The sequence below is a fragment of the Oncorhynchus mykiss genome, chromosome 18 (genome assembly GCF_057628025.1).
Source record: "Oncorhynchus mykiss isolate SJ-2025 chromosome 18, ASM5762802v1, whole genome shotgun sequence".
In the NCBI taxonomy this organism is placed as follows: Eukaryota; Metazoa; Chordata; class Actinopteri; order Salmoniformes; family Salmonidae; genus Oncorhynchus; species Oncorhynchus mykiss.
This window is the reverse complement of record NC_143039.1, coordinates 24651930-24675829: the sequence shown is the minus strand read 5'-3', so window position 1 is coordinate 24675829 and position 23900 is coordinate 24651930. Positions and strand designations below refer to the sequence as shown.

At 45.9% G+C, this 23900-nt stretch overlaps 1 protein-coding gene across 3 annotated transcripts; it reads right to left on the bottom strand.

Moving 5' to 3' along the window:
• Positions 1-14257: 14257 nt before the first annotated feature.
• On the bottom strand, positions 14258-17410 carry LOC110495692 (transmembrane protein 182). 3 transcript variants are annotated; one of them, XM_021571074.3, is made up of 3 exons: positions 16718-17398; positions 16346-16579; positions 14258-14722 (listed from the first exon to the last, which is right to left on the bottom strand). In XM_021571074.3, the coding sequence occupies exons 1-3, from the start codon at positions 16995-16997 to the stop codon at positions 14478-14480; spliced, it is 759 nt and encodes a 252-aa protein (XP_021426749.3). In that variant the 5' UTR covers positions 16998-17398; the 3' UTR covers positions 14258-14477. The 3 variants fall into 3 exon arrangements, with proteins under 3 accessions (XP_021426749.3, XP_090064065.1, XP_090064066.1); XM_090207939.1 differs by having other exon boundaries at positions 14258-15587; positions 16718-17278; XM_090207940.1 differs by lacking the exon at positions 16346-16579 and having other exon boundaries at positions 16718-17410.
• Between the last annotated feature and the right edge of the window lie 6490 nt (positions 17411-23900).

Sequence of the window (23900 nt, the reverse complement as noted above, 5' to 3'; positions counted from 1 at the left end):
TGCTCATTTATCACTCCAGTGTTAATCTGCTAAATTGCAATTATTCACTCCTATGACCTATTTATTGCCTACCTCCTCATGCCTCTTGCACACACTGTATATAAGACTTTCTTTTCTCTACTGTGTCATTGACTTGTTTGTGTTGTTGGCTTGTTTATTGTTTACTCCATGTGTAACTCTGTGTTGTTGTCTGTGTCACACTGCTTTGCTTTATCTTGGCCAGGTTGCAGTGGTAAATGAGAACTTGTTCTCAACTAGCCTACCTGGTTAAATAAAGGTGAAATAAAATAAAAAAATTAAAAAGTGTTGCTTGCCTCGAAGAGAGCAAAGAAGGAATTTAATTTGTCTGGTAGGCTCGCGTCATTGAGCAGTGGCTGGGTTTCTCTTTGTAATCCGTGGTAGTTTGCAATCCCTTCCACATCTGATGAGCTTCAGAGCCGGCGTAGTAGTCCTGTACTGACATGTTGACTGTTTGATGGCTTGCCAGATGTCATAGTGGGATTTCTTATAAGCATCCAAATTAGTGTCCCGCTCCTTGAAAGCGGAAGCTCTAGCCTTTAGCTCAGTGCGGATGTAATCCATTACTCCTGGTTGGAATACTTCTGGTAGGGCTCCCAAGTGGTGCAGCGGTCTAAGGCACTGCATCTCACTGCTAGAGGGGTCACTACAGACACCCTGGTTCAAATCCAGGCCGTGATGGGGAGTCCAATAGGGTGGCGCACAATTGGCCCAGTGTCGTCTGGGTTTGGCAGGTGTAGGCCATCATCGTAAATAAGAATTTGTTCTTAACTGACTTGCCTAGTTTTATAAAATATATATTTTTTAAATATGACGTCGTTGATGCACATATTAATGAAGCTCTGAAAATATTCCAGTCTGTGCTAATGAAAAAGTTCTGTAGCTTAGTATCTGCTTCATCAGACCACTTCCGTATTGAGCGCATCACTGGTACTTCCTGTTTTGCTTGTAAGCTGGGATCAGGAGGATAGAGTTATGGTCAGATGTACTAAATGGAGGATGAGGTAGAGCTTTGTTTGCGTTTTTGTGTGTGTTGTAAAAGCTGTTCTATAGTTTCTTCACCTCTAGTTGCACAGGTGACATGCTGGTAAAAATGAGGTAAGACAGATTTTAGTTTCCCTGCATTAAAATGAACGGCCACTAGGAGCACCACCTCTAGATGTGCATTGTGTTGTTTGCTTATGTCCGTATACAGCTCGTGGAGTGCGGTCTTATTGCCAGCATCGGTTTGTGGTGGCAAGTAGACAGCCCTGAAAAATATACCAGTCAAAACCTTGGAGTCAGCTACAGTACTCATTCAGTACTTTATTTTTACTATTTTCTACATTGTAGAATAATAGTGAAGACTTCAAAACTATGAAATAACACATATGGAATCATGTAGTAACCAAAAAAGTGTTAAACAAATATATAGCTCATGGGAGAATGCCAAGAGTGTGCAAAGTTGTCATCAAGGCAAAAGGTGGCTACTTTGAAGAATCTCAAATATAACATCTATTTTGATTTGTTTAACACTTTTTTGGTTACTACCTGATTCCAGATGTGTTATTTCATAGTTTTGATGTCTTCACTTTTATTCTACAATGTAGAAAATAGTCAAAATAAAGAAAAACCCTTGAATGAGTCGGTGTGTCCAAACTTTTGACTGGTGCTGTATATGAAATCTCTTGGTAAATAGTATGGTCTGCAGCTGAGGTATTCCAGCTCAGACGAGCAAAATCTTGAGACTTACTGCATTTAACATTAGAGGTCGCGCACCAGCTGTTTTGAACAAAGAGTCACACACCTCCTTCCTTAACCTTACCCGAAGCTGCCGTTTGCCTTGACGATGCATAGAAAAATCTGTCGTTCTGCCCCTGAACAAGGCAGTTAACCCACTGTTCCCCGGTAGGCCTTCATTGTAAATAAGAATTTGTTCTTAACTGACTTGCCTAGTTAAACAAAGGTTAAATAAATGAATCAAATAAAAAATGTAAATGCCGACGTAGTCTCGTCAGGGAGCCCGCTCGTCTGCCTCTCTTGTGCCGGGGATTAGGGCCTGGTCTGGATTCAGCACTACATCCACAGCTTCTGCCTTGTTGAAATACAAATCCTCATCCAGAAGTTGTCATCGGAAATGATGGCGGAAATGTTATGTACAATAAAAGTTAAGATCAATGTCAAAAATAACAAAATAAAAATAGCAGTCGGCAGCTGTCCACTGCAGCGTCATCTTGTAGATCCCTCAACCCAATACCTTACAGTACCTATTATCTTCATTATCATCACAGAACACATACACCACAGTACTGTCAGTCTGGAGAAACAGAAAACAGAAAAAGTGAATGTGCAAGAGGAGAAGAAGCGGAAGAGGAAGAGGAGGATGTGTTTGTGAGGAGAGGAAGATGAAGAAAATGTCTGTTGATGACAACGTGTCTATCACACTCACACACACACACACACACACGTTGCGGACGGACAATGAGTGAGCAGTGTGTTCCGTTCTCGCTGCATAATCAGGTGATGATTGAGTGCAGTCAGCAGATCTCTCTCTCCAACACCATCTTACAGCCTTCTATGATGTCATTTCATATGACTTACAGGAAGTAGAACTCGATGCGCATAATTATATATCAATACCAACATATGTTTCCCATCACCGCTGCCATCCATGTGTGAAATGGGTGTCTGACTGTTGGGGGGCTCATTATACTGTGGAGGCATCTAGTGTAGCGTAGTGGATGGTAGGATAGCTACATTGGTCACACTGACTAACATGGTTATTCTGATAGCTACACCTTTCTCTCTCTCTCCCTGGTCACACTGACTAACATGGTTACTCTGATAGCTACACCCATCTCTCTCTCCCTGGTCACACTAACTAGATAATCTCGGGGCAAGGCACTTGAGATGTTGTAGGATTTTGCGTACACCACAGATATTGGCTTTTGGTTGTGTTTGAAAATGAATGTATTTGATGTTAGGTGATAATGGAATCCTTCCTTCCATTTGGACTGTGGTAGGTCAATATGGTTTGATTACCCATTCACTGAAGTGGATGCGTGTCTTCTTGTTTTCCTTCTTTTGGGTCTATTTAATGTCTTTGTCATTAGATAAAGGCCAATACCAGGCAACTGCGAAGACTTGAGCCGTCATGGATACTTGGCTTACATGCTGGTTAATATCCTGCTATGTCCAAATAAGGGCAGAGGTCAATGCGGGTGACAACCATTAGAGTGTTTAGCTCCGCTGGTGAGAGCCGGTCAATGGAGGGGACAGGGAAGCTTAACCTCACTTAGACAGCACGACACAACACGACACAGCACAACACAGCACAACACAACACAGCATACATACATACAACAGCATGATGCTCTGTTTATATTAATGCATCTGCATTTAAGCTTCTGTTCACATACATATGGGTGCATACAGACAGACACACACACACACACACACACACACACACACACACACACACACACTGTCAGAGAGAGACATAATAAGTGAATACCAAGTTTATACAGGGCCGTGTTATTCTTCAAGGTAATTGTAACAGGCACCCACAATAATTGAATTTGGAGCTTAAGGATGTGTTTTAGTCCACATAAGGAGCATCTAGAGAACACTATAGGGAGCCCTGTCTTTTTGCTCCAAAGTCCATGACGTGGCTTAATAGTCTCACAGAATTCATAAGACGCCCCTGAAGGCTCCATAATCTCTGCTTTTTTCCTGCTTAATAGGAGATAATACAAAAGTGTTGCACCCGATGAATCAATATGCACCAGCAGCTTCAGTTTGATAATTAATACCGACGTTGGAAATAGATTTGTGATTTGGCAGGTCTCATAGTCTGATGCTGGAGCTCCTCTCTCTCTCTCTCTCTACCTCATCCTCTCTCTCCTCCTCCCCGTGCCTGTCTCTCTCCACCTCCTCCTCTCTCTCCTCCTCCCCGTGCCTCTCTCTCTCCACCTCATGCCCTCTCTCCTCCTCCCCGTGCCTCTCTCTCTCCACCTCCTCCTCTCTCTCCTCCCCGTGCCTCTCTCTCCACCTCCTCCTCTCTCTCCTCCCCGTGCCTGTCTCTCTCCACCTCCTCCTCTCTCTCCTCCTCCCCGTGCCTGTCTCTCTCCACCTCCTCCTCTCTCTCCTCCTCCCTGTGCCTGTCTCTCTCCACCTCCTCCTCTCTCTCCTCCTCCCCGTGCCTCTCTCTCTCCACCTCATGCCCTCTCTCCTCCTCCCCGTGCCTCTCTCTCTCCACCTCCTCCTCTCTCTCCTTCCCGTGCCGGTCTCTCTCCACCTCATCCTCTCTCTCCTCCTCCCCGTGCCTCTCTCTCCTCCTCCCCGTGCCTCTCTCTCTCCACCTCCTCCTCTCTCTCCTCCTCCCCGTGCCTGTCTCTCTCCACCTCCTCCTCTCTCTCCTCCTCCCCGTGCCTCTCCCTCTCCACCTCATCCTCTCTCTCCTCCTCCCCGTGCCTGTCTCTCTCCACCTCCTCCTCTCTCTCCTCCTCCCCGTGCCTCTCTGCCCGCCAAGCCCTCGTTCCGCGGTTTCAGACCCGTATCCACATCCCATTGAACTAATCTCATTTTTTCAATAGCGTTAATGCTTTGACTAAAGCCTGTTATCTCATTATGGGGCCCACGATGGGATTTGATGGCATCCTGACATCTGTATTCATTTGCCTCGAAATTAGTCTGACACACATTTAATGAAAAAACACTTGGAACAGTCGAGATTAGAAGTCAAGCCAAGTAGCTATCACAGGAGGGAAATATAATTTATTATTTTGGTTTTGGTTCCATTTTTGGGATTAATGATATTCTTTGGCATTAATGTTTTTATTTTGTCTTGTCTTTTTGCTTTTAGTTCAATATTTTTCCATGTGAAAAAAGAGAAGACCTGCTGAGTGTCGACCTACTCCAGTGATCATGTACCCTGTGCCATTCTGTTTGTATTGTATCACAATTCTCTCTCAGTGTGAGAGAGAATTGATCAGCCTCTCAGCTCCAACATGGACCCTAACCAATACTGCGATGAGAAGTGCATTCCATTTCTGTATTGACAGCCACCTAATATACCACCACCTCCTCCCCCCTCACCCCCCTCCCTCCTCTCTTCTCCCTCCTCCCCCTCACCCCCCTCGCTCCTCTCTTCTCCCTCCTCCCCCCTCACCCCCCCCTCGCTCCTCTCTTCCCCCTAGTAGAGCTTGTATCAGTAGCACCACCTCCTCCCCCCTCACCCCCCCTCTCTCCTCTCTTCCCCTAGTAGAGGTTGTATCAGTAGCACCACCTCCTCCCCCCTCAACCCCCCCCCCTCTCTCCTCTCTTCCCCTAGTAGAGGTTGTATCAGTAGCACCACCTCCTCCCCCCTCACCCCCCCCTCACTCCTCTCTGCCCCTAGTAGAGGTTGTATCAGTAGCACCACCTCCTCCCCCCTCACCCCCCCCCTCTCCTCTCTTCCTCTAGTAGAGGTTGTATCAGTAGCACCACCTCCTCACCCCCCCTCGCTCCTCTCTTCCCCTAGTAGAGGTTGTATCAGTAGCACCACCTCCTCCCCCCTCACCCCCCCTCGCTCCTCTCTTCCCCTAGTAGAGGTTGTATCAGTAGCACCACCTCCTCCCCCCTCACCCCCCCCCCCCTCACTCCTCTCTTCCCCTAGTAGAGGATGTATCAGTAGCACCACCTCCTCCCCCCTCACCCCCCCCCCCTCGCTCCTCTCTTCCCCCTAGTAGAGGTTGTATCAGTAGCACCACCTCCTCCCCCCTCACCCCCCCCCCTCGCTCCTCTCTTCCCCCTAGTAGAGGTTGTATCAGTAGCACCACCTCCTCCCCCCTCACCCCCCCCTCGCTCCTCTCTTCCCCTAGTAGAGGTTGTATCAGTAGCACCACCTCCTCCCCCCTCACACCCCCCCCCCCTCGCTCCTCTCTTCCCCCTAGTAGAGGTTGTATCAGTAGCACCACCTCCTCCCCCCTCACCCCCCCCTCTCTCCTCTCTTCCCCCTAGTAGAGGTTGTATCAGTAGCACCACCTCCTCCCCCCTCACACCCCCCTCTCTCCTCTCTTCCCCTAGTAGAGGTTGTATCAGTAGCACCACCTCCTCCCCCCTCACCCCCCCCTCTCTCCTCTCTTCCCCTAGTAGAGGTAGTATCAGTAGCACCACTTCCTCCCCCCTCACCCCCCCCTCTCTCCTCTCTTCCCCTAGTAGAGGTTGTATCAGTAGCACCACCTCCTCCCCCCTCACCCCCCCCTCTCTCCTCTCTTCCCCCTAGTAGAGGTTGTATCAGTAGCACCACCTCCTCCCCCCTCAACCCCCCTCTCTCCTCTCTTCCCCTAGTAGAAGTTGTATCAGTAGCACCACCTCCTCCCCCCTCACCCCCCCCTCTCTCCTCTCTTCCCCTAGTAGAGGTTGTATCAGTAGCACCACCTCCTCCCCCCTCACCCCCCCCTCTCTCCTCTCTTCCCCTAGTAGAGGTTGTATCAGTAGCACCACCTCCTCCCCCCTCACCCCCCCCCTCTCTCCTCTCTTCCCCTAGTAGAGGTTGTATCAGTAGCACCACCTCCTCCCCCCTCACCCCCCCCTCTCTCCTCTCTTCCCCTAGTAGAGGTTGTATCAGTAGCACCACCTCCTCCCCCCTCACCCCCCCCCTCTCTCCTCTCTTCCCCTAGTAGAGGTTGTATCAGTAGCACCACCTCCTCCCCCCTCACCCCCCCCTCTCTCCTCTCTTCCCCTAGTAGAGGTTGTATCAGTAGCACCACCTCCTCCCCCCTCACCCCCCCCTCGCTCCTCTCTTCCCCCTAGTAGAGGTTGTATCAGTAGCACCACCTCCTCCCCCCTCACCCCCCCCTCTCTCCTCTCTTCCCCCTAGTAGAGGTTGTATCAGTAGCACCACCTCCTCCCCCCTCACCCCCCCCTCTCTCCTCTCTTCCCCCTAGTAGAGGTTGTATCAGTAGCACCACTGATAATTCCATCAGTTTGAAAAAAGAGATGAAAGCGCTCATGGATGAAAGAAACTTGGATTTATTTTTTTTCTCTCTCTCTCTCTCTCTCTCTCTCTCTCTCTCTCTCTCTCGCTCTCTCTCACTTGTTCTCTCTTCCAGTACACTATGTTGATAATTTTCTTTGGAAGAGGAGAAGGAGAGGGAGGAAAGAAGAAGAAAAATAGAAAACGGGAATGAGAGAGAGAGAAAAAGAACAGGCTTATGCCCCTTTTGGTCTCCAAGGAGGAGGTGAGGTGAAGGAGGTGGCTAAATATAATTTGTTTACCTTCCCTGTACCTAATGTACACACTGACCTAATGTACACGCTGACCTGATGTACACGCTGACCTAATGTACACGCTGACCTGATGTACACACTGACCTAATGTACACACTGACCTAATGTACACGCTGACCTGATGTACCCACTGACCTAATGTACACACTGACCTAATGTACACGCTGACCTGATGTACACACTGACCTAATGTACACACTGACCTAATGTACACGCTGACCTGATGTACACACTGACCTAATGTACCCACTGACCTAATGTACACACTGACCTAATGTACACGCTGACCTGATGTACACACTGACCTAATGTACACACTGACTTAATGTACACGCTGACCTGATGTACACACTGACCTAATGTACACACTGACCTAATGTACACGCTGACCTGATGTACACACTGACCTAATGTACACACTGACCTAATGTACACACTGACCTGATGTACACGCTGACCTGATGTACACACTGACCTGATGTACACACTGACCTAATGTACACGCTGACCTGATGTACACGCTGACCTGATGTACACACTGACCTGATGTACACACTGACTTAATGTACACACTGACCTAATGTACACGCTGACCTGATGTACACACTGACCTGATGTACACGCTGACCTAATGTACACACTGACCTAATGTACACGCTGACCTGATGTACACACTGACCTAATGTACACACTGACCTAATGTACACGCTGACCTGATGTACACACTGACCTGATGTACACGCTGACCTAATGTACACGCTGACCTGATGTACACACTGACCTGATGTACACACTGACTTAATGTACACACTGACCTGATGTACACGCTGACCTGATGTACACACTGACCTGATGTACACGCTGACCTGATGTACACGCTGACCTGATGTACACGCTGACCTGATGTACACACTGACCTGATGTACACGCTGACCTAATGTACACGCTGACCTGATGTACACACTGACCTGATGTACACACTGACTTAATGTACACACTGACCTGATGTACACGCTGACCTGATGTACACACTGACCTAATGTACACGCTGACCTGATGTACACACGGACCTGATGTACATGCTGACCTGATGTACACACTGACCTAATGTACACACTGACCTGATGTACACACTGACCTAATGTAAGGAGGAAGATATGGATGGAGGATGAGAGAGGGACGGATGAAGAGAAGTGTTCATCTCTCCGCGGGCTCATCCTCCCCTCCTAATGATAAGTGCTCCACAGTCAGGTATTTGTGCTCATAAGTCATTCTTCTCCTGGTGAGGTGAAAGGGGCTGTCAAAGAAGGTGATGATAAGGGACCCGTGAACACAGATGAGATAGAGAGGAGGGGGAGAAAGAAAAAAGAGAAATGATAGCAATAGGATGAGAAGATTAGAAAGGGAGGTTAGACAGAAGGAATGCAAAAGGAGACGTGGCAAGAGAAAATAGACACGAGAGAGAGAGAGATGGGGAGAGAGAGATGATGAGAGAGAGATGATGAGAGAGAGATGGGGAGAGAGATGATGAGAGAGAGATGATGAGAGAGAGATGGGGAGAGAGAGATGATGAGAAAGAGATGGCGAGAGAGAGATGATGAGAGAGATGATGAGAGAGATGATGAGAGAGAGATGGGGAGAGAGATGATGAGAGAGAGATGGGGAGAGAGAGATGATGAGAGAGATGATGAGAGAGAGATGGGGAGAGAGAGATGAGAGAGAGATGATGAGAGAGAGATGGCGAGAGAGAGATGAGAGAGAGATGATGAGAGAGAGATGAGAGAGAGATGGCGAGAGAGAGATGATGAGAGAGAGATGGGGAGAGAGATGATGAGAGAGAGATGATGAGAGAGAGATGGGGAGAGAGAGATGATGAGAAAGAGATGGCGAGAGAGAGATGATGAGAGAGAGATGATGAGAGAGATGATGAGAGAGATGATGAGAGAGAGATGGGGAGAGAGATGATGAGAGAGAGATGGGGAGAGAGAGATGATGAGAGAGATGATGAGAGAGAGATGGGGAGAGAGAGATGATGAGAGAGAGATGATGAGAGAGAGATGGCGAGAGAGAGATGATGAGAGAGAGATGATGAGAGAGAGATGGGGAGAGAGAGATGATGAGAGAGAGAGATGGGGAGAGAGAGATGATGAGAGAGAGATGATGAGAGAGAGATGATGAGAGAGAGATGGCGAGAGAGAGATGATGAGAGAGAAATGGGGAGAGAGAGATGATGAGAGAGAGATGATGAGAGAGAGATGATGAGAGAGAGATGGGGAGAGAGATGATGAGAGAGAGATGGGGAGAGAGAGATGATGAGAGAGAGATGATGAGAGAGAGATGGGGAGAGAGAGATGATGAGAGAGAGATGGGGAGAGAGAGATGATGAGAGAGATGATAAGAGAGAGATGATGAGAGAGAGATGGCGAGAGAGAGATGATGAGAGAGAAATGGGGAGAGAGAGATGATGAGAGAGAGATGATGAGAGAGAGATGATGAGAGAGAGATGGGGAGAGAGAGAAGATGAGGGAGAGATGGCGAGAGAGAGATGATGAGAGAGAGATGGGGAGAGAGAGATGATGAGAGAGAGATGGCGAGAGAGAGATGGCGAGAGAGAGATGAGAGAGAGATGGGGAGAGAGAGATGATGAGAGAGAGAGATGGCGAGAGAGAGATGGTGTGAGAGAGAGATGGCGAGAGAGAGAGAGAGATGCCAATAAAGCCCCTTGAATTGAATTGAGAGTGAGAGATGGAGAGAGAGAGAGATGGTGTGAGAGAGATGTCAATAAAGCCCCTTGAATTGAATTGGGAGTGAGAGATTGAGAGAGAGAGAGATGGGGAAAGAGAGAGATGGAGAGAGAGAGATGCCAATAAAGCCCCTTGAATTGAATTGAATTGAGAGTGAGAGATGGAGAGAGAGAGAAATGGGGAGAGAGAGAGAGAGAGAGGTAGATGGGTAATAGGATTTACTGTAGATACTCAAATGTCAGGTCAGAGCAGGACAAAAAGGTTCCCATGCCCTTCTCTTTACCCTGCTCCTCTCTTCCTGCCTTCTTGGCACAATCCAGCCTGCAGCCCCACATCTCTGCCAGGGCCAGTGTCATTTCTAACAGCTGCTTTTTAATCCACAGGATCTTCATTAACCCCCAGGAAAGAAGCAGAGGACACAGGAAGAAAGGAGGAGAGCGGGAGAGAGCAGGGCAGATCGGGGGAGAGGGCCACAGAGCAATCACAGACCTCATTATGAACACTGAAAGACCTGGCCAGATGAGATAGAGAGGAGAAGAGGGAAGAGAGAGAGAGGGGGAGAGAAAGATCTCATGTTAGAAACAGGGAAATAGAGCTAAATAAGAGGATGTGAGCAGGATGAATAGAGAAGGGTAATAATAGAACATACAATGTGAAGAAAGTGCCATGGAAGAAAAAGGACAGGACATGCTGTCGTGTAGAGTCCAACAAGTTATTAACATCAGATCTATTCATATACACTCATGGACATATGACTGAAATCCATGAAAGATTTCTGAAGAGTCTGACTCTCCTCTATTCCTCACATTTATCATCCATCAGTCCAGTATACAGTATATCACAAAAGTGAGTACACCCCTCACATTTTTGTAAATATTTGAGTATATCTTTTCATGTGACAACACTGAAGAAATGACACTTTGCTACAATGTAAAGTAGTGAGTGTGCAGCTTGTATAACAGTGTAAATTTGCTGTCCCCTCAAAATAACTCAACACACTGCCATTAATGTCTAAACCGCTGGCAACAAAAGTGAGTACACCCCTAAGTGAAAATGTCCAAATTGGGCCCAATTAGCCATTTTCCCACCCCGGTGTCATGTGACTCGATAGTGTTACAAGATCTTAGGTGTGAATGGGGAGCAGGTGTGTTAAATTTGGAAGTTCAACATGGCACCTCATGGCAAAGAACTTTCTGAGGATCTGAAAAAAAGAATTGTTGCTCTTCATAAAGATGGCCTGGGCTATAAGAAGATTGCCAAGACCCTGAAACTGAGCTGCAGCACGGTGGCCAAGACCATACAGCGGTTTAACTGGACAGGTTCCACTCAGAACAGGCCTCGCCATGGTCGATCAAAGAAGTTGAGTGCACGTGCTCAGCGTCATATCCAGAGGTTGTCTTTGGGAAATAGACGTATCAGTGCTGTCAGCATTGCTGCAGAGGTTGAAGGGGTGGGGGGTCAGCCTGTCAGTGCTCAGACCATACGCCGTACACTGCATCAAATTGGTCTGCATGGCTGTCGTCCCAGAAGGAAGCCTCTTCTAAAGATGATGCACAAGAGAACCCACAAACAGTTTGCTGAAGACAAGCAGACTAAGGACATGGATTTCTGGAACCATGTCCTGTGGTCTGATGAGACCAAGATAAACTTATTTGGTTCAGATGGTGTCAAGCGTGTGTGGCGGCAACCAGGTGAGGAGTACAAAGACAAGTGTGTCTTGCCTACAGTCAAGCATGGTGGTGGGAGTGTCATGGTCTGGGGCTGCATGAGTGCTGCCGGCACTGGGGAGCTACAGTTCATTGAGGGAACCATGAATGCCAACATGTACTGTGACATACTGAAGCAGAGCATGATCCCCTCCCTTCGGAGACTGGGCCGCAGGGCAGTATTCCAACATGATAACGACCCCAAACACACCTCCAAGACGACCACTGCCTTGCTAAAGAAGCTGAGGGTAAAGGTGATGGACTGGCCAAGCATGTCTCCAGACCTAAACCCTATTGAGCATCTGTGGGGCATCCTCAGACGGAAGGTGGAGGAGTGCAAGGTCTCTAACATCCACCAGCTCCGTGATGTTGTCATGGAGGAGTGGAAGAGGACTCCAGTGGCAACCTGTGAAGCTCTGGTGAACTCCATGCCCAAGAGTGTTAAGGCAGTACTGGAAAAGGATGGTGGCCACACAAAATATTGACACTTTGGACCCAATTTGGACATTTTCACTTAGGGGTACACTCATTTTTGTTGCCAGCGGTTTAGACATTAATGGCTGTGTGTTGAGTTATTTTGAGGGGACAGCAAATTTTCACTGTTATACAAGCTGTACACTCACTACTTTACATTGTAGCAAAGTGTTATTTCTTCAGTGTGGTCACATGAAAAGATATACTCAAATATTTACAAAAATGTGAGGGGTGTACTCACTTTTGTGATATTCTGTATGTGTCTCTTCAGCTCCTAAACACATCTATTTTTCCCTAGCTACCTGAGGGACAGTGAACACACACAGCCTGCAGGCTACAGCTCCACAGACCCACACCAGACAGAGCATGGGCTGTGTGAGAACAGTACAACAGGGTCCAGCCTCATATTTATGGAAAACACTGGGTCTGGAGAGTGGAGGCACGGGGGGTCATAATTGTAGCCAAGGCAGGGGGCTTCAGCCTGGGGTTCTGATTCAGGTTAGAAGATCCTGGATCTGGAGAGAGGATCATTTATTCTAGTTGGCTGAGCTAAGGGATGAATAATTGTGGCCCCTGAGTGGGCCCCGAGGCCCTGGACTGAGTGGACCAAACCAACTGGGAGTACACGGTGTGTTTAGGGAGGATGTGGAGGATAAGAAGGAGGGGAACTATGCCATGATTGTACCCAGTAATATGTGAGGGTGATTTACACTCACACACAAAAGCAAATCATGCAAGTACTGATTTGCTGATTGTACAGTGCCAATCAAAGAGCTAAGGAGTATTTGTAGAAAATAGATTTAACTTTTTGTAATCTGTAATTTTTGTAATCCATTTTGTAATCTGTCATGTGACTTACATTTGATCCACCTTTTTTCATTTTGAATGGGAGGGAGAGAGAGAGAGAGAGCAAGACGAGAGAATGAGAGAACAAGAGAGAGACTTTATTGCTCTTGTAGTAATTGTTGTGGACAGTCTCATTTCTCAGGGACAGAGACCCAGGTGACGAGGGGATCAACAGCAGTGTGTGAGCAACGCTGGGGTGACAGTGACACATAACACTGAATCTGGAGGATGTTGGATTGGGGGGGGGGGCACATACTGGAAATGAATCTGCCAACAGAATCTCTTTTTCTAAAAAATACAAGATTGAAAGCAAGAGATGACTGAATCAGGCTATCATTAAAATCTCTCCCTTTTAAAACGGTGTAGGTAGGGGGTGGGTTTAACGCAGGCGGGTGGTGATGGGGGGTGTAGGTAGGGGGTGGGTGCTAGTGCCAGAGATGTTTCAGGCGGTGTGAGGCCACAGAAGTGAATGTGACAAGCTCCTAGTGTAATTACGCTCACCTTGTTCACAGCTCAGACTAGGAAGAGGAGGAAAGACATTCAAAGAAAAGAAAAACACACTGATGAGACACTTCACCTCTTCTCCTCCCCTCCTTTCCTCCCCCAGGCAGCCTCATCTCATCGCTGTCTTACTGACTCAGGCCCTCGCCACTGAGAGAGAACTCATAATGTTTGCCTTTTCCAATTATTAAGGTGTGATGGTGGGCTTTCTGTATCAGTTACTTTAATATGGAGTTAACCGTACTGTACAGAAGAAGGAAAAAAACAGAACATATATTATCTTTTGTTTGGTCCAAAAAAAAAGGCAATTGAATAAATTATCTCACCATTTCCTCTTTCAACTTTTTAATCCCTCTGCTGTAATGACATATGAATGATGCAACTTCACGTTGGCTGGGATACGCCTGTTCCCATCGAAACTATAGAAGCTCTCTGAGATGGCTTGAAGTATTTGGGTTAGGAATACTGTAAACAGTGTTGTATTTCTCCTACTTTACTACTGTTAAAGCAGCACTGCTCTCTAGTGGTGGTAGTGGAACCCAGCTGTATTTCCATTCAGATGTGTTGCAGTTGATTAGGAACCCGCTGTCCCGTCCGTCATGATTATCCCAATAGATAATGACAATCTAATTCATTACCCTCCATGACTGGACTGTCTGATAGAGTCCAGAACTGGTTGCAAATAATCAGTGGAATTAAATGTAGTCACAACTCCCAATGAGACTGTAGCCTTTTTATTCAAAGCTAATCACAGTTGATTATTCCAAATGTATTTAATATGGTCCATCTGTATTACTCTGTGAGAGCCAAAGACTTGACCATGGTGTCAGTCACTACTGGCTCTTGTTATAGACTGAACATGGAGGTCTGGGCCTTTATGGCACTGGAGTCACTGTTCATTCCCAACTTCCTCTTTGGCTGTTTCCCCCCTCAGTCACTACATTGGCACTTTGTGATGGCACCTCCGCACTGTTCGTCCAATCAGGAGGAAGAGCAGTGCTGCCAGCAGGGAGAAGAAGACGGAGATGGGAGCAAACAGGAAGGAGAGGCCGTATTGGATGCTGAGGTGGTAGACTGTTGGACACTGAGAGGAGTGTTGTTGCTGGGCAGCGTAGTCCTCCAGAGTGTCCAGTACCTGGGTCCAGACTACATACATCATTATTACAACCAGGAGACATAGACCTGGAGAGAGGAGAGGGAGAGGGGGAGGAAGAGGGAAACATTCAATAAAAGTTAATAGAACATAAATGTGTCTCCTGATTAGTGGCAACCCGTCATTCAGGGCAGGTGGGGATGCCTGTTTGACGTGTTATTTTTTGCATTAATACGTGTCACATATCAGTTTGCAAACAATTAAAAAGTATATATATAATAATGTTAATAAAGCCGCATAAAAACATGGTCAATTTTTTTGCTTTCTTGAGTAAGGCAGCTCTAAAATGCAGGTGTTTCAGCCTAGCTCAGTGCTTTCTGTGGTGGTGGGGCAGCCAGCGGAAAATACGGAGCGTAGGGGTTGGTAATGTTCTCTAGTTGTGTCGTGATTGGCTCAGTGTTCTGTCACTCGTGGGGACACTACGTCACCGCCAAATCTAAGGGCAGAGCTAAAGAATTCAAGCCCCTTGGGTGCTGCCATAGAGTTACATTAGAAGTGCCCATCCAAGAAGGATCAAGGTCATTGGCCATTGACCTCAAATCACGTTATATCGATGGCAGCTTTGATTGGACTGATCATGTCAACATCATACTTTCAAGATCTTGGCTATCAAGCTAGCAGTCATCATCATGAATCAAGTCAGAAATCTACTGACACATGTTTTTAAATCGTTGTCATATGAAGAGAAATAATGAAGAGAAATGATAGATACAATGTACCGGTGCTCATCGGCCATTGGACATTACACAACAAGTTGGAAATTGCAAATTCAACAATGAGTGGTTTGGAAGGAATCAGTGGCTAAGTGCAAGCATTGCAAAGCGATCACTAGCCTGCTATTCAGTGGAGTGGCTGTATGGTCTCAAGTCTGGGTTTAAGGGTCTCTTTTCCAAGCTGAAAAGGATAAGTATGTTTTAGAGAAATGTTATCATTGAGTTTTAAAAGAGCTTTCATTGTCTTAATATATGCCCCTTAGATTTATCCTATCATTTTTGACTTGGTGTACAGGGAGAATATTGTAAAAACGTCCCATGTTTTGAATTCTGTTGTGCATTTGACTATGTCCGTCCTAGCACGCGCATTCATGTCTTAATCAAAATTACGGATTGCCTCATATCCCGTTATGCCATAATTTGTACATCTCAATTGTCAGTAGAAACCGCATTTGTTAAAACAAGTCAGCCATATCAGCTATGTTTTTTTTAAAGAAAGTAAATGCGGCTGAATGAACTATTTCCCTGCCAGACAAGGCTCAGCTGATAGCCAGGTGTAGCAGTGGTAAAGTCTTGGGACTTCTGTTGGGACTCTGCTGTTGGGACAGCTTTATGTAGGCACCCTGTGTGGGCAACGTTTGTCACTGTTATAGTGTAATTCATGTAAAAGAGATGGTAAAATCGCCACTGGTCCAAATTTAACTTTGAGCTTCATGTAAAGTTGAGTGGACCCAACCATAGCTAGTAACTCATGATGATCGTGTTCCCCTGCTCTGATCAGACAATGGTTGCGCACTACATTATTGACTATGCCTTCTGGCACCAGATTTCTATAACATAAGATGTGGTTAGCTGATATGTAAAAATACCTCTCCAGGCATTGTAAGATTTGGCATGCGACAGCAATGTCTGAGCAGAGGAACACAACCGATAACTCACCTCCAGTGAGCAAGAGTGCCCCGCCTACTTTGTAGAGCCTGTGGCTGGCCAATGGAGAGGCACAGATGATGACAAACACACCAATCATAAGAGTGACCATGCCCACTAGAAGGAAGATGCTCCAGAAGGCCCTGTAGACTGCAGTGTCAGGTGCCTGGTAATCCGTGCTTTGCTCAGAAGCATAAAATGGGAAGAGGTAGGCAGGCACACAGACCTTTTGGTGTGGTTGATTGGCTTTGAAAAAAAATTTATGTTGTATTTTTTTTGTTCATTATATTACAGTTCAGGTCATTCTTGTCATTCATCAATGAATGTATTGTCTGCTACAGTATTTCTATTTCATAAATAGGTGAAAAGAACTCTCCTACTTACTGATCCAGAATTGCCACATCATGTTCTCCTCTCTCCTCCCACTGAAGGAGCACCTCCAGAAGAATCCCTGGTGGAAGAATGTCACAGTGTCCTGATCCTCCATCTCCCCAGGTCTGAGGGCCCCAGCCTCCCAGGTCTCTGATGCCCCCCCAGGACCACAGGTCTCCAAGGCCAGCAGCCAGTAGTCTGTCCCAAAGGAGAGCATCAGGGACAGGGCCCCCAAGCCCCCGAAGAACCCAGCTAGGAAGAGGAGCACACTCAGCCTCTCAGCAGGAGACATGACACTAGTGAGGCCTGTCTGTCTTCAGTCGGTCAGTGAATTGTGAAGATGTGTCAGTCTATCGGTGTGCAGGGTGGTTCGGTCTGTCCGTATGTCCGTCTGCCTTTATGCGTCACTGTTTCTCTGTTCGGATGTTTGTCTGTCCTCCAGTATGTCGATTCGTCTATCGACTTCGTCTCCACCAATAGCAGGACAGGGAAGGAGCCAGATACTATCCTACGTACTGTAGCAGACCTATCCGCCTTGATTTCCATTAGTAAATCCTCAAATACTTTGTCATAGGGGTGTGTCCAGGGGCAGAGCAAATATAACCGTCCGATGACCATCCAATCAGAAGTATCGTGTTTGACATGGAGGCTTCTAAACAGGAGCTGGTTATTTATGCTTCATCTATTTCCAGCAACTCCCACTCACCAATCAGATGTTGTGGAGAGACCTGTGAGTGTGTGTGTGTGTGTGTGTGCGTGCGTGCGTACGTGAGTGAGAGGCATAAAAATAATCACTGTCGTCATGCGTGTGACACTTCCAGGGATACTGTTGCAATGTTTTTACACACATAAAAATAGAAGTGTGTGTGTTGTAGTGTACCGTCTGGTACTCAGACCTCTGATGGAACCCTCTATCTGAGTGTCGCAGCCTGTGCTTGTGTCCCCAAAATTCAACAAAATGAACAGATGTCTAATAAAGCGTTTTTTTTTTTTCAAAACAGGAAAAACAGCCTTCGGGAAGTATTCACACCCCTTGATTTATTCCACATTTTGTTGTGTTGCAGCCTGAATTTAAAATTGATTATATAGATATTTTTTCTCACACACAATACCCGATAAGTAACATGTTTTTAGAAATTATTTTAAATGTATTGAAAATGTATTACAGAAACATCTAATTTCCATAAGTATTCACACTCCTGAGTAATACATGATAGAATCGCCTTTGGCAGTGATTACAGTTTTCTTTCAGGTTAAGAATATAAGAGCTTTGCAAACCTGGATTGTACAATATTTTGTCTTTTGAAATTATTCAAGCTCTGTCAAGTTGGTTGTTGATTATTGCTACAGATTCATTTGCAAGTCATGTCATAGATTTTCAAGACGATTTAAGTCATAACTGTATATAGGCCACTCAGGAACGTTCAATGTCATCTTGGTAAGCAACTCCAGTGTATGTTTGGCGTTGTGTTTAAGGTTATTGTCCTGATGAAAGATTAATTTGTCTCCCAGTGTCTGTTGGAAAGCAGCACACACAGGCTTCCTTCTTTTCACTTTGTCAATTAGGTTAGTATTGTGGAGTAACTACAATGTTGTTGATCCATCCCCAGTTTTCTCCTATCACAACCATTAAACTCTGTAACTGTTTTAAAGTCACCATTGGCTTCTGAGCGGTTTCCTTCCTCTCCGGCAACTGAGTTAAGAAGAACTCCTGGATCTTTGTAATGACTGGTTGTATTGCTATACCATTCAAAGTGTAATTAATAACTTCAACCGGGGCTTGTAAGTAAGCATTTCACGGTAAGTTCTACACCTGTTGTATTCAGTGCAAGTAACAAATAAAATTGGATTTGATATTCATTGACTGCTTTCTCAAAATTTTACCCATCTACCAAAAGGTGCCCTTCTTTGCGAGGCGTCTGTGTTTGAAATTCACTGCTCAACTGAGGGACCTTACAGATAATTGTGTGTGTGGGGTACAGAGATGAGGTAGTCATTCATGTTAAACACTATTATTGCACACAGAGTGAGTACATGCAACCTATTTCCACTTTGACAATATTGGTTATTACAGTGACACAAAATCTCAATATAATCCGTTTTAAATTCAGGCAACAAAAACAACAAAATGTGAAAAAAGTCAAGGGGTGTGAATACTTTCTGAAGGCATTGTATATCTTAAATATCCAAAATTTGTTCATATTAACATACCCATTAGACAAAAAAACAAATATTAATACAAAGATATTTAGAGATGTTTTAATGTGGTTTTTTAAATGAGAGGATGTTAGACTGTCATAGAGGTTCATAGTTTCTGACTCACTACGGTCCCTGATCTGTTCAGAGAGCATGTTCATCCTGCACTATGACATGATATGTCCAGACTGTAACACCCTGCCTGGTCAGCTGGCCTGCTCTTCCTTCTCCTGGCCCACATTGCCCCAGTCTTCTTCCTCCAGTTCTTTGGTTCTCACGGGGTGGGTGGACTGCGAGAGCCCCTGGAAGCCTGCCTTAGGAGGGGGTTCTGTGTCGCTGCCCTTGTGGTGTCCTGATGCTCTGGGACCCAGCCTGGGAGGTGGAAGCAGAGGAGGAGTATCCACAACCTCTTAACCAGGCTCCTGGTCCCTGAGACCAGAGTCATTCTTCTCAGAGAGCCTATGAAGTGAAGAAGGGTCTGGAGCTTTTCTGGCTCTGGTGAACTGACGACCCTATCCCAGACACCGACCTCCAGGCCCACCCTGTGTAACGGTTTTCTTGAAGTGAAGGAGAGGCAGACCAAAACGCAGCGTGGTGGTTATTCATGGTTCTTTAATATAGACACTATACATGAATAAACTAACAAAACAAGAAATGTGAAAAACCAAAACAGCCCTATCTGGTGCAAACACTGAGACAGGAACAATCACCCACAAAACCCAACACCAAACAGGCTACCTAAATATGGTTCCCAATCAGAGACAATGACTAACACCTGCCTCTGATTGAGAACCATATCAGGCCAAACATAGAAATAGACAAACTAGACATGTAACATAGAACGCCCACTCAGATCACACCCTGACAGGGTGTGACACCCTGCTCATCGGTATAGTCCATCCCAGGGGAGGGGGACTGTTCTCTGGAGAGTAGAGAGGACTTGGCCACATTCTGACAGAGAGAGAAATATTTATTTATCAATAAACATCCTCATTCCTTCTATAAATTGTTGATCATAAAGGAAAAAGTGCACTTTTTTTTTAGCAAATCTGATTTTGGAAGCAAATGGCATGTTATAGAAGAGTCCAGACGGGTCACTCTCACTACCTGAAAATGTTAGATTAGGATCTGTATTATCTATTTCATAATTATTATTATTATGTTTATTGATCAGATGTTATGGATTTGACCATATTTTCCATAACTACCAACTGTCAATGCCCTGACCTTATAAAAATCTCTCTGTCTCTATTTTGGTTTGGTCAGGGTGTGATTTGGGTGGGCATTCTATGTTCCTTTTTTCTATATTTTGTATTTCTTTGTTTTGGCTGGGTATGGTTCTCAATCAGGGACAGCTGACGATCGCTGTCTCTGATTGGAAACCATACTTAGGTAGCTTTTCCCCACCTATGCTTTGTGGGTAGTTATTTTCTGTTTAGTGTTTTCTGCTCCTTACAGGACTGTTTTGGTTTAGTTCATTCTCTTTGTTATTTTGTTATAGTGTTCAGTTTAAATAAAAAGCATGAACACTTACCACGCTGCGCTTTGGTCCGATTATTCCTCCTCTTCAGACGACGACACCCTTAACAGAACTACCCATCACCAACAGACCAAGCAGCGTGGTATGGAGAAGCAGATGGTTCAGGACTCCTGGACATGGGAGGAGATATTGGACGGAAAGGGACCCTGGAGACAAGCTGGGGAATATCACCGCCCGAAAAAGGAGCTGGAGGCAGCTAAAGCTGAGAGGCGGCAATATGATGCAAGGCAGTGCAGCAGGCACGGGAGGCAGACCCCAATTTTTTTGGGGGGGGGGGGGGGGCACGGGGAGATTGGCGGAGTCAGGCGATAGACCTGAGCCAAATCCCCGTGCTTACCGGAAGCAGCGTGTTATGCGGTAAAGCGCACGGTGTCTCCAGGGCGCGCTCATAGCCCTGAGCACTATATGCCAGCCCCCCGCAAGTGCCATGCGAGAGTGGGCATCCAGCCAGGGCGGAATGTGGCAGCTCAGTGCGCTTGGTCTCCGATGCGCCGTTTCGGCCCAGTGTATCCTGCGCCGGCTCTGCGCACTGTGTCTCTGGTGCGCTGGGAATGCTTAGTTCCTCCTATGCCTGCGCTCCACCCGTGCCGGACTAAAGTGGGCATTGAGCCAAGTGGAGAGGTGAGAGTGGTAAGCACCAGATCTCCAGTGCTCCCCCACAGTCCGGTTCAACCTATGCCTGCACTCTGGAAGGGCCGGGCTAAAGTGGTCATCCAGCCTGGAGGAGTGGTGCCAAGGCTGCGCGCCAGTGCTCCCCCACAGCCCGGTCCATCCGGTGCTTCCTCCACCCACCAGGCCTCCTGTAGGTCTCCCCAGCCTGATGGGCCCTGTGGCAGCCCCACGCACCAGGCTGTCTCTGCGTCTCCTCCCTCCAGAGTCGCCCTCCAGTCTGGACCCTCCAGCGACGCCCTCCAGTCCAGAGCCTCCAGTGTCGCCCTCCAGTCCAAGATGGACAAAGGAGGCATTGTTGGGGCTGTGTTTCTGGACCTAAGGAAGGCTTTTGATACTGTTAACCATAAGATTCTCATCACAAAACTGTCCAAGTTCAAATTTTCCCCTGATGCCTTGAGATGGATGAAATCATACCTTGAAGGCAGAATTCAGTGTGTCAGAGTGAGCAATGAGCTGTCGCCCACTCTTAGCTATGATGTGGGCGTGCCCCAAGGGTCAATACTGGGGCCCCTCCTGTTCAGCCTGTACATGAATTATCTGCCTTCTGTCTGTACTTGGTCTGAAGTTCAAATGTATGCAGATGATACAGTGATATATGTGCATGCAAAGAGCAAACAACAAGCTGCACAAGAACTCACTACTGTAATGGTCCAGGTTACAAAGTGGCTCAGTGACTCGTGTTTGCATCTCAATGTGAAAAAAACTGTTTGCATGTTCTTCACTAAGAGGGCAACAGATGCTACTGAACCAGATGTCTATGTGTCAGGGGAGAAGCTCCAGGTGGTATCTGATTTTAAGTACCTTAAGTACCACACTTGATTCCAATCTCTCTTTTAAAAAGCATGTGAAAAAGCTTATTCAGATAACCAAATTCAACCTAGCTAATTTCCGATTTATACGAAATTCTTTGACTACAGAGGTAGCAAAACTGTATTTCAAATCTATGATACTCCCCCACTTAACATACTGCTTGACTAGTTGGGCCCAAGCTTGCTGTACAACATTAAAACCTATTCAGTCTGTCTACAAACAGGCTCTCAAAGTGCTTGATAGGAAGCCTAATAGCCATCATCACTGTTACATCCTCAGAAAGCATGAGCTCCTGAGTCGGGAAAATCTTGTGCAATACACCGACGCATGTCTTGTTTTCAAGATCCTAAATGGTCTGGCTCCCCCTCCACTCAGTATTTTTGTCAATTAAACAGAAAACCCAAACATATGGCAACAGATCCACAAGGTCTGCCATGAGAGGTGACTGTATAGTTGTCACGCCCTGGCCTTAGTTATCTTTGTTTTCTTTATTATTTTGGTTAGGCCAGGGTGTGACATGGGTGATTTATGTGTTTTGTCTTGTCTAGGGGTTTTTGTAGATTTATGGGGTTGTGTTCTTTTAGGTGTCTAGGTAAGTCTATGGTTGCCTGGATTGGTTCTCAATCAGAGGCAGGTGTTTATCGTTGTCTCTGATTGGGAGCCATATTTAGGCAGCCATATTCTTTGGGTATTTTGTGGGTGAATGTTTCCTGTGTCAGTGTTTGTGCCACACGGGACTGTTTTCGGTTTTCACGTTTCTTGTTTTGTAGTTGTGTTCATGTTTAGTGTCTCTTATTAAAGAACCATGAACTATAACCATGCTGCGTTTTGGTCCGCCTCTCCTTCCCAGGAAGAAAGCCGTGACAATAGTTCCCTTAAGGAAAAGCACTTTTATTAAATCCGCTTTCTCTGTGAGAGCTTCCCATGTCTGGAATACACTGCCATCAGACACACAACTGCACCACCTATCACACTTTCACAAAATGTATGAATACATGGCTAAAGGTAAATAATTGTGATCATAATCCCTAGCTGTGTATTGCAGCTTTCCATGTTGTCTGTTGTCTGTAGCTTGTGAGGTGTGGAAACTCTTTGTTGCCTTTATGAATTTTGTCTTGCTGCTTTTTGTCCTATGTTGCTCTGTCTGTATGCTACGTCTTGCTTGTCCTATGTTGCTCTGTCTGTATGCTACGTCTTGCTTGTCCTATGTTGCCCTGCGTGTGCTCACTGCTCAATGATTGTCTATATTGTAATTGTTTTTAATAACCTGCCCAGGGACTGCGGTTGAAAATTAGCCGGCTGGCTAAAACCGGCACTTTTACTGAAATGTTGATTAATGTGCACTGTCCCTGTAAAAATAAAATAAACTCAATAAACTCAAACATAAGACACTACAACTAGAACTCAGAGAGACATAAGATACCAGAACTAGAACTCAGAGAGACATAAGATACTAGTACAAGGATTCAGGGAGATATAAGACACTAGAACTAGAAGTCAGAGAGACATAAGATACCAGAACTAGAACTCAGAGAGACATAAGATACTAGTACTAGAATTCAGGGAAATATAAGACACTAGAACTAGAACTCAAAGAGATAAGATACTAGAACTTACAGAGAAATAAGATACTAGAACTAGAAGTCAGAGAGACATAAGATACTAGTACTAGAATTCAGGGAGATACAGTGCCTTGCGAAAGTATTCGGCCCCCTTGAACTTTGCGACCTTTTGCCACATTTCAGGCTTCAAACATAAAGATATAAAACTGTATTTTTTTGTGAAGAATCAACAACAAGTGGGACACAATCATGAAGTGGAACGACATTTATTGGATATTTCCAACTTTTTTAACAAATCAAAAACTGAAAAATTGGGCGTGCAAAATTATTAACTTACAGAGAAATAAGATACTAGAAACTGGAAGTCAGAGAGACATAAGATACTAGAACTAGAACTCAGAGAGACATAAGATAC

What these genes read in the sequence shown, in the direction of transcription:
- LOC110495692 (XM_021571074.3), bottom strand. Translation starts at nt 16,997, where the DNA reads ATGTCTCCTGCTGAGAGGCTGAGTGTGCTCCTCTTCCTAGCTGGGTTC. An exon ending in GATGTGGCAATTCTGGATCA is followed by an intron (nt 16,580 to 16,717) that starts GTAAGTAGGAGA and finishes TTTTTTTCAAAG; the next exon opens with CCAATCAACCACACCAAAAG. An exon ending in GGCACTCTTGCTCACTGGAG is followed by an intron (nt 14,723 to 16,345) that starts GTGAGTTATCGG and finishes TCCTCTCTCCAG; the next exon opens with GTCTATGTCTCCTGGTTGTA.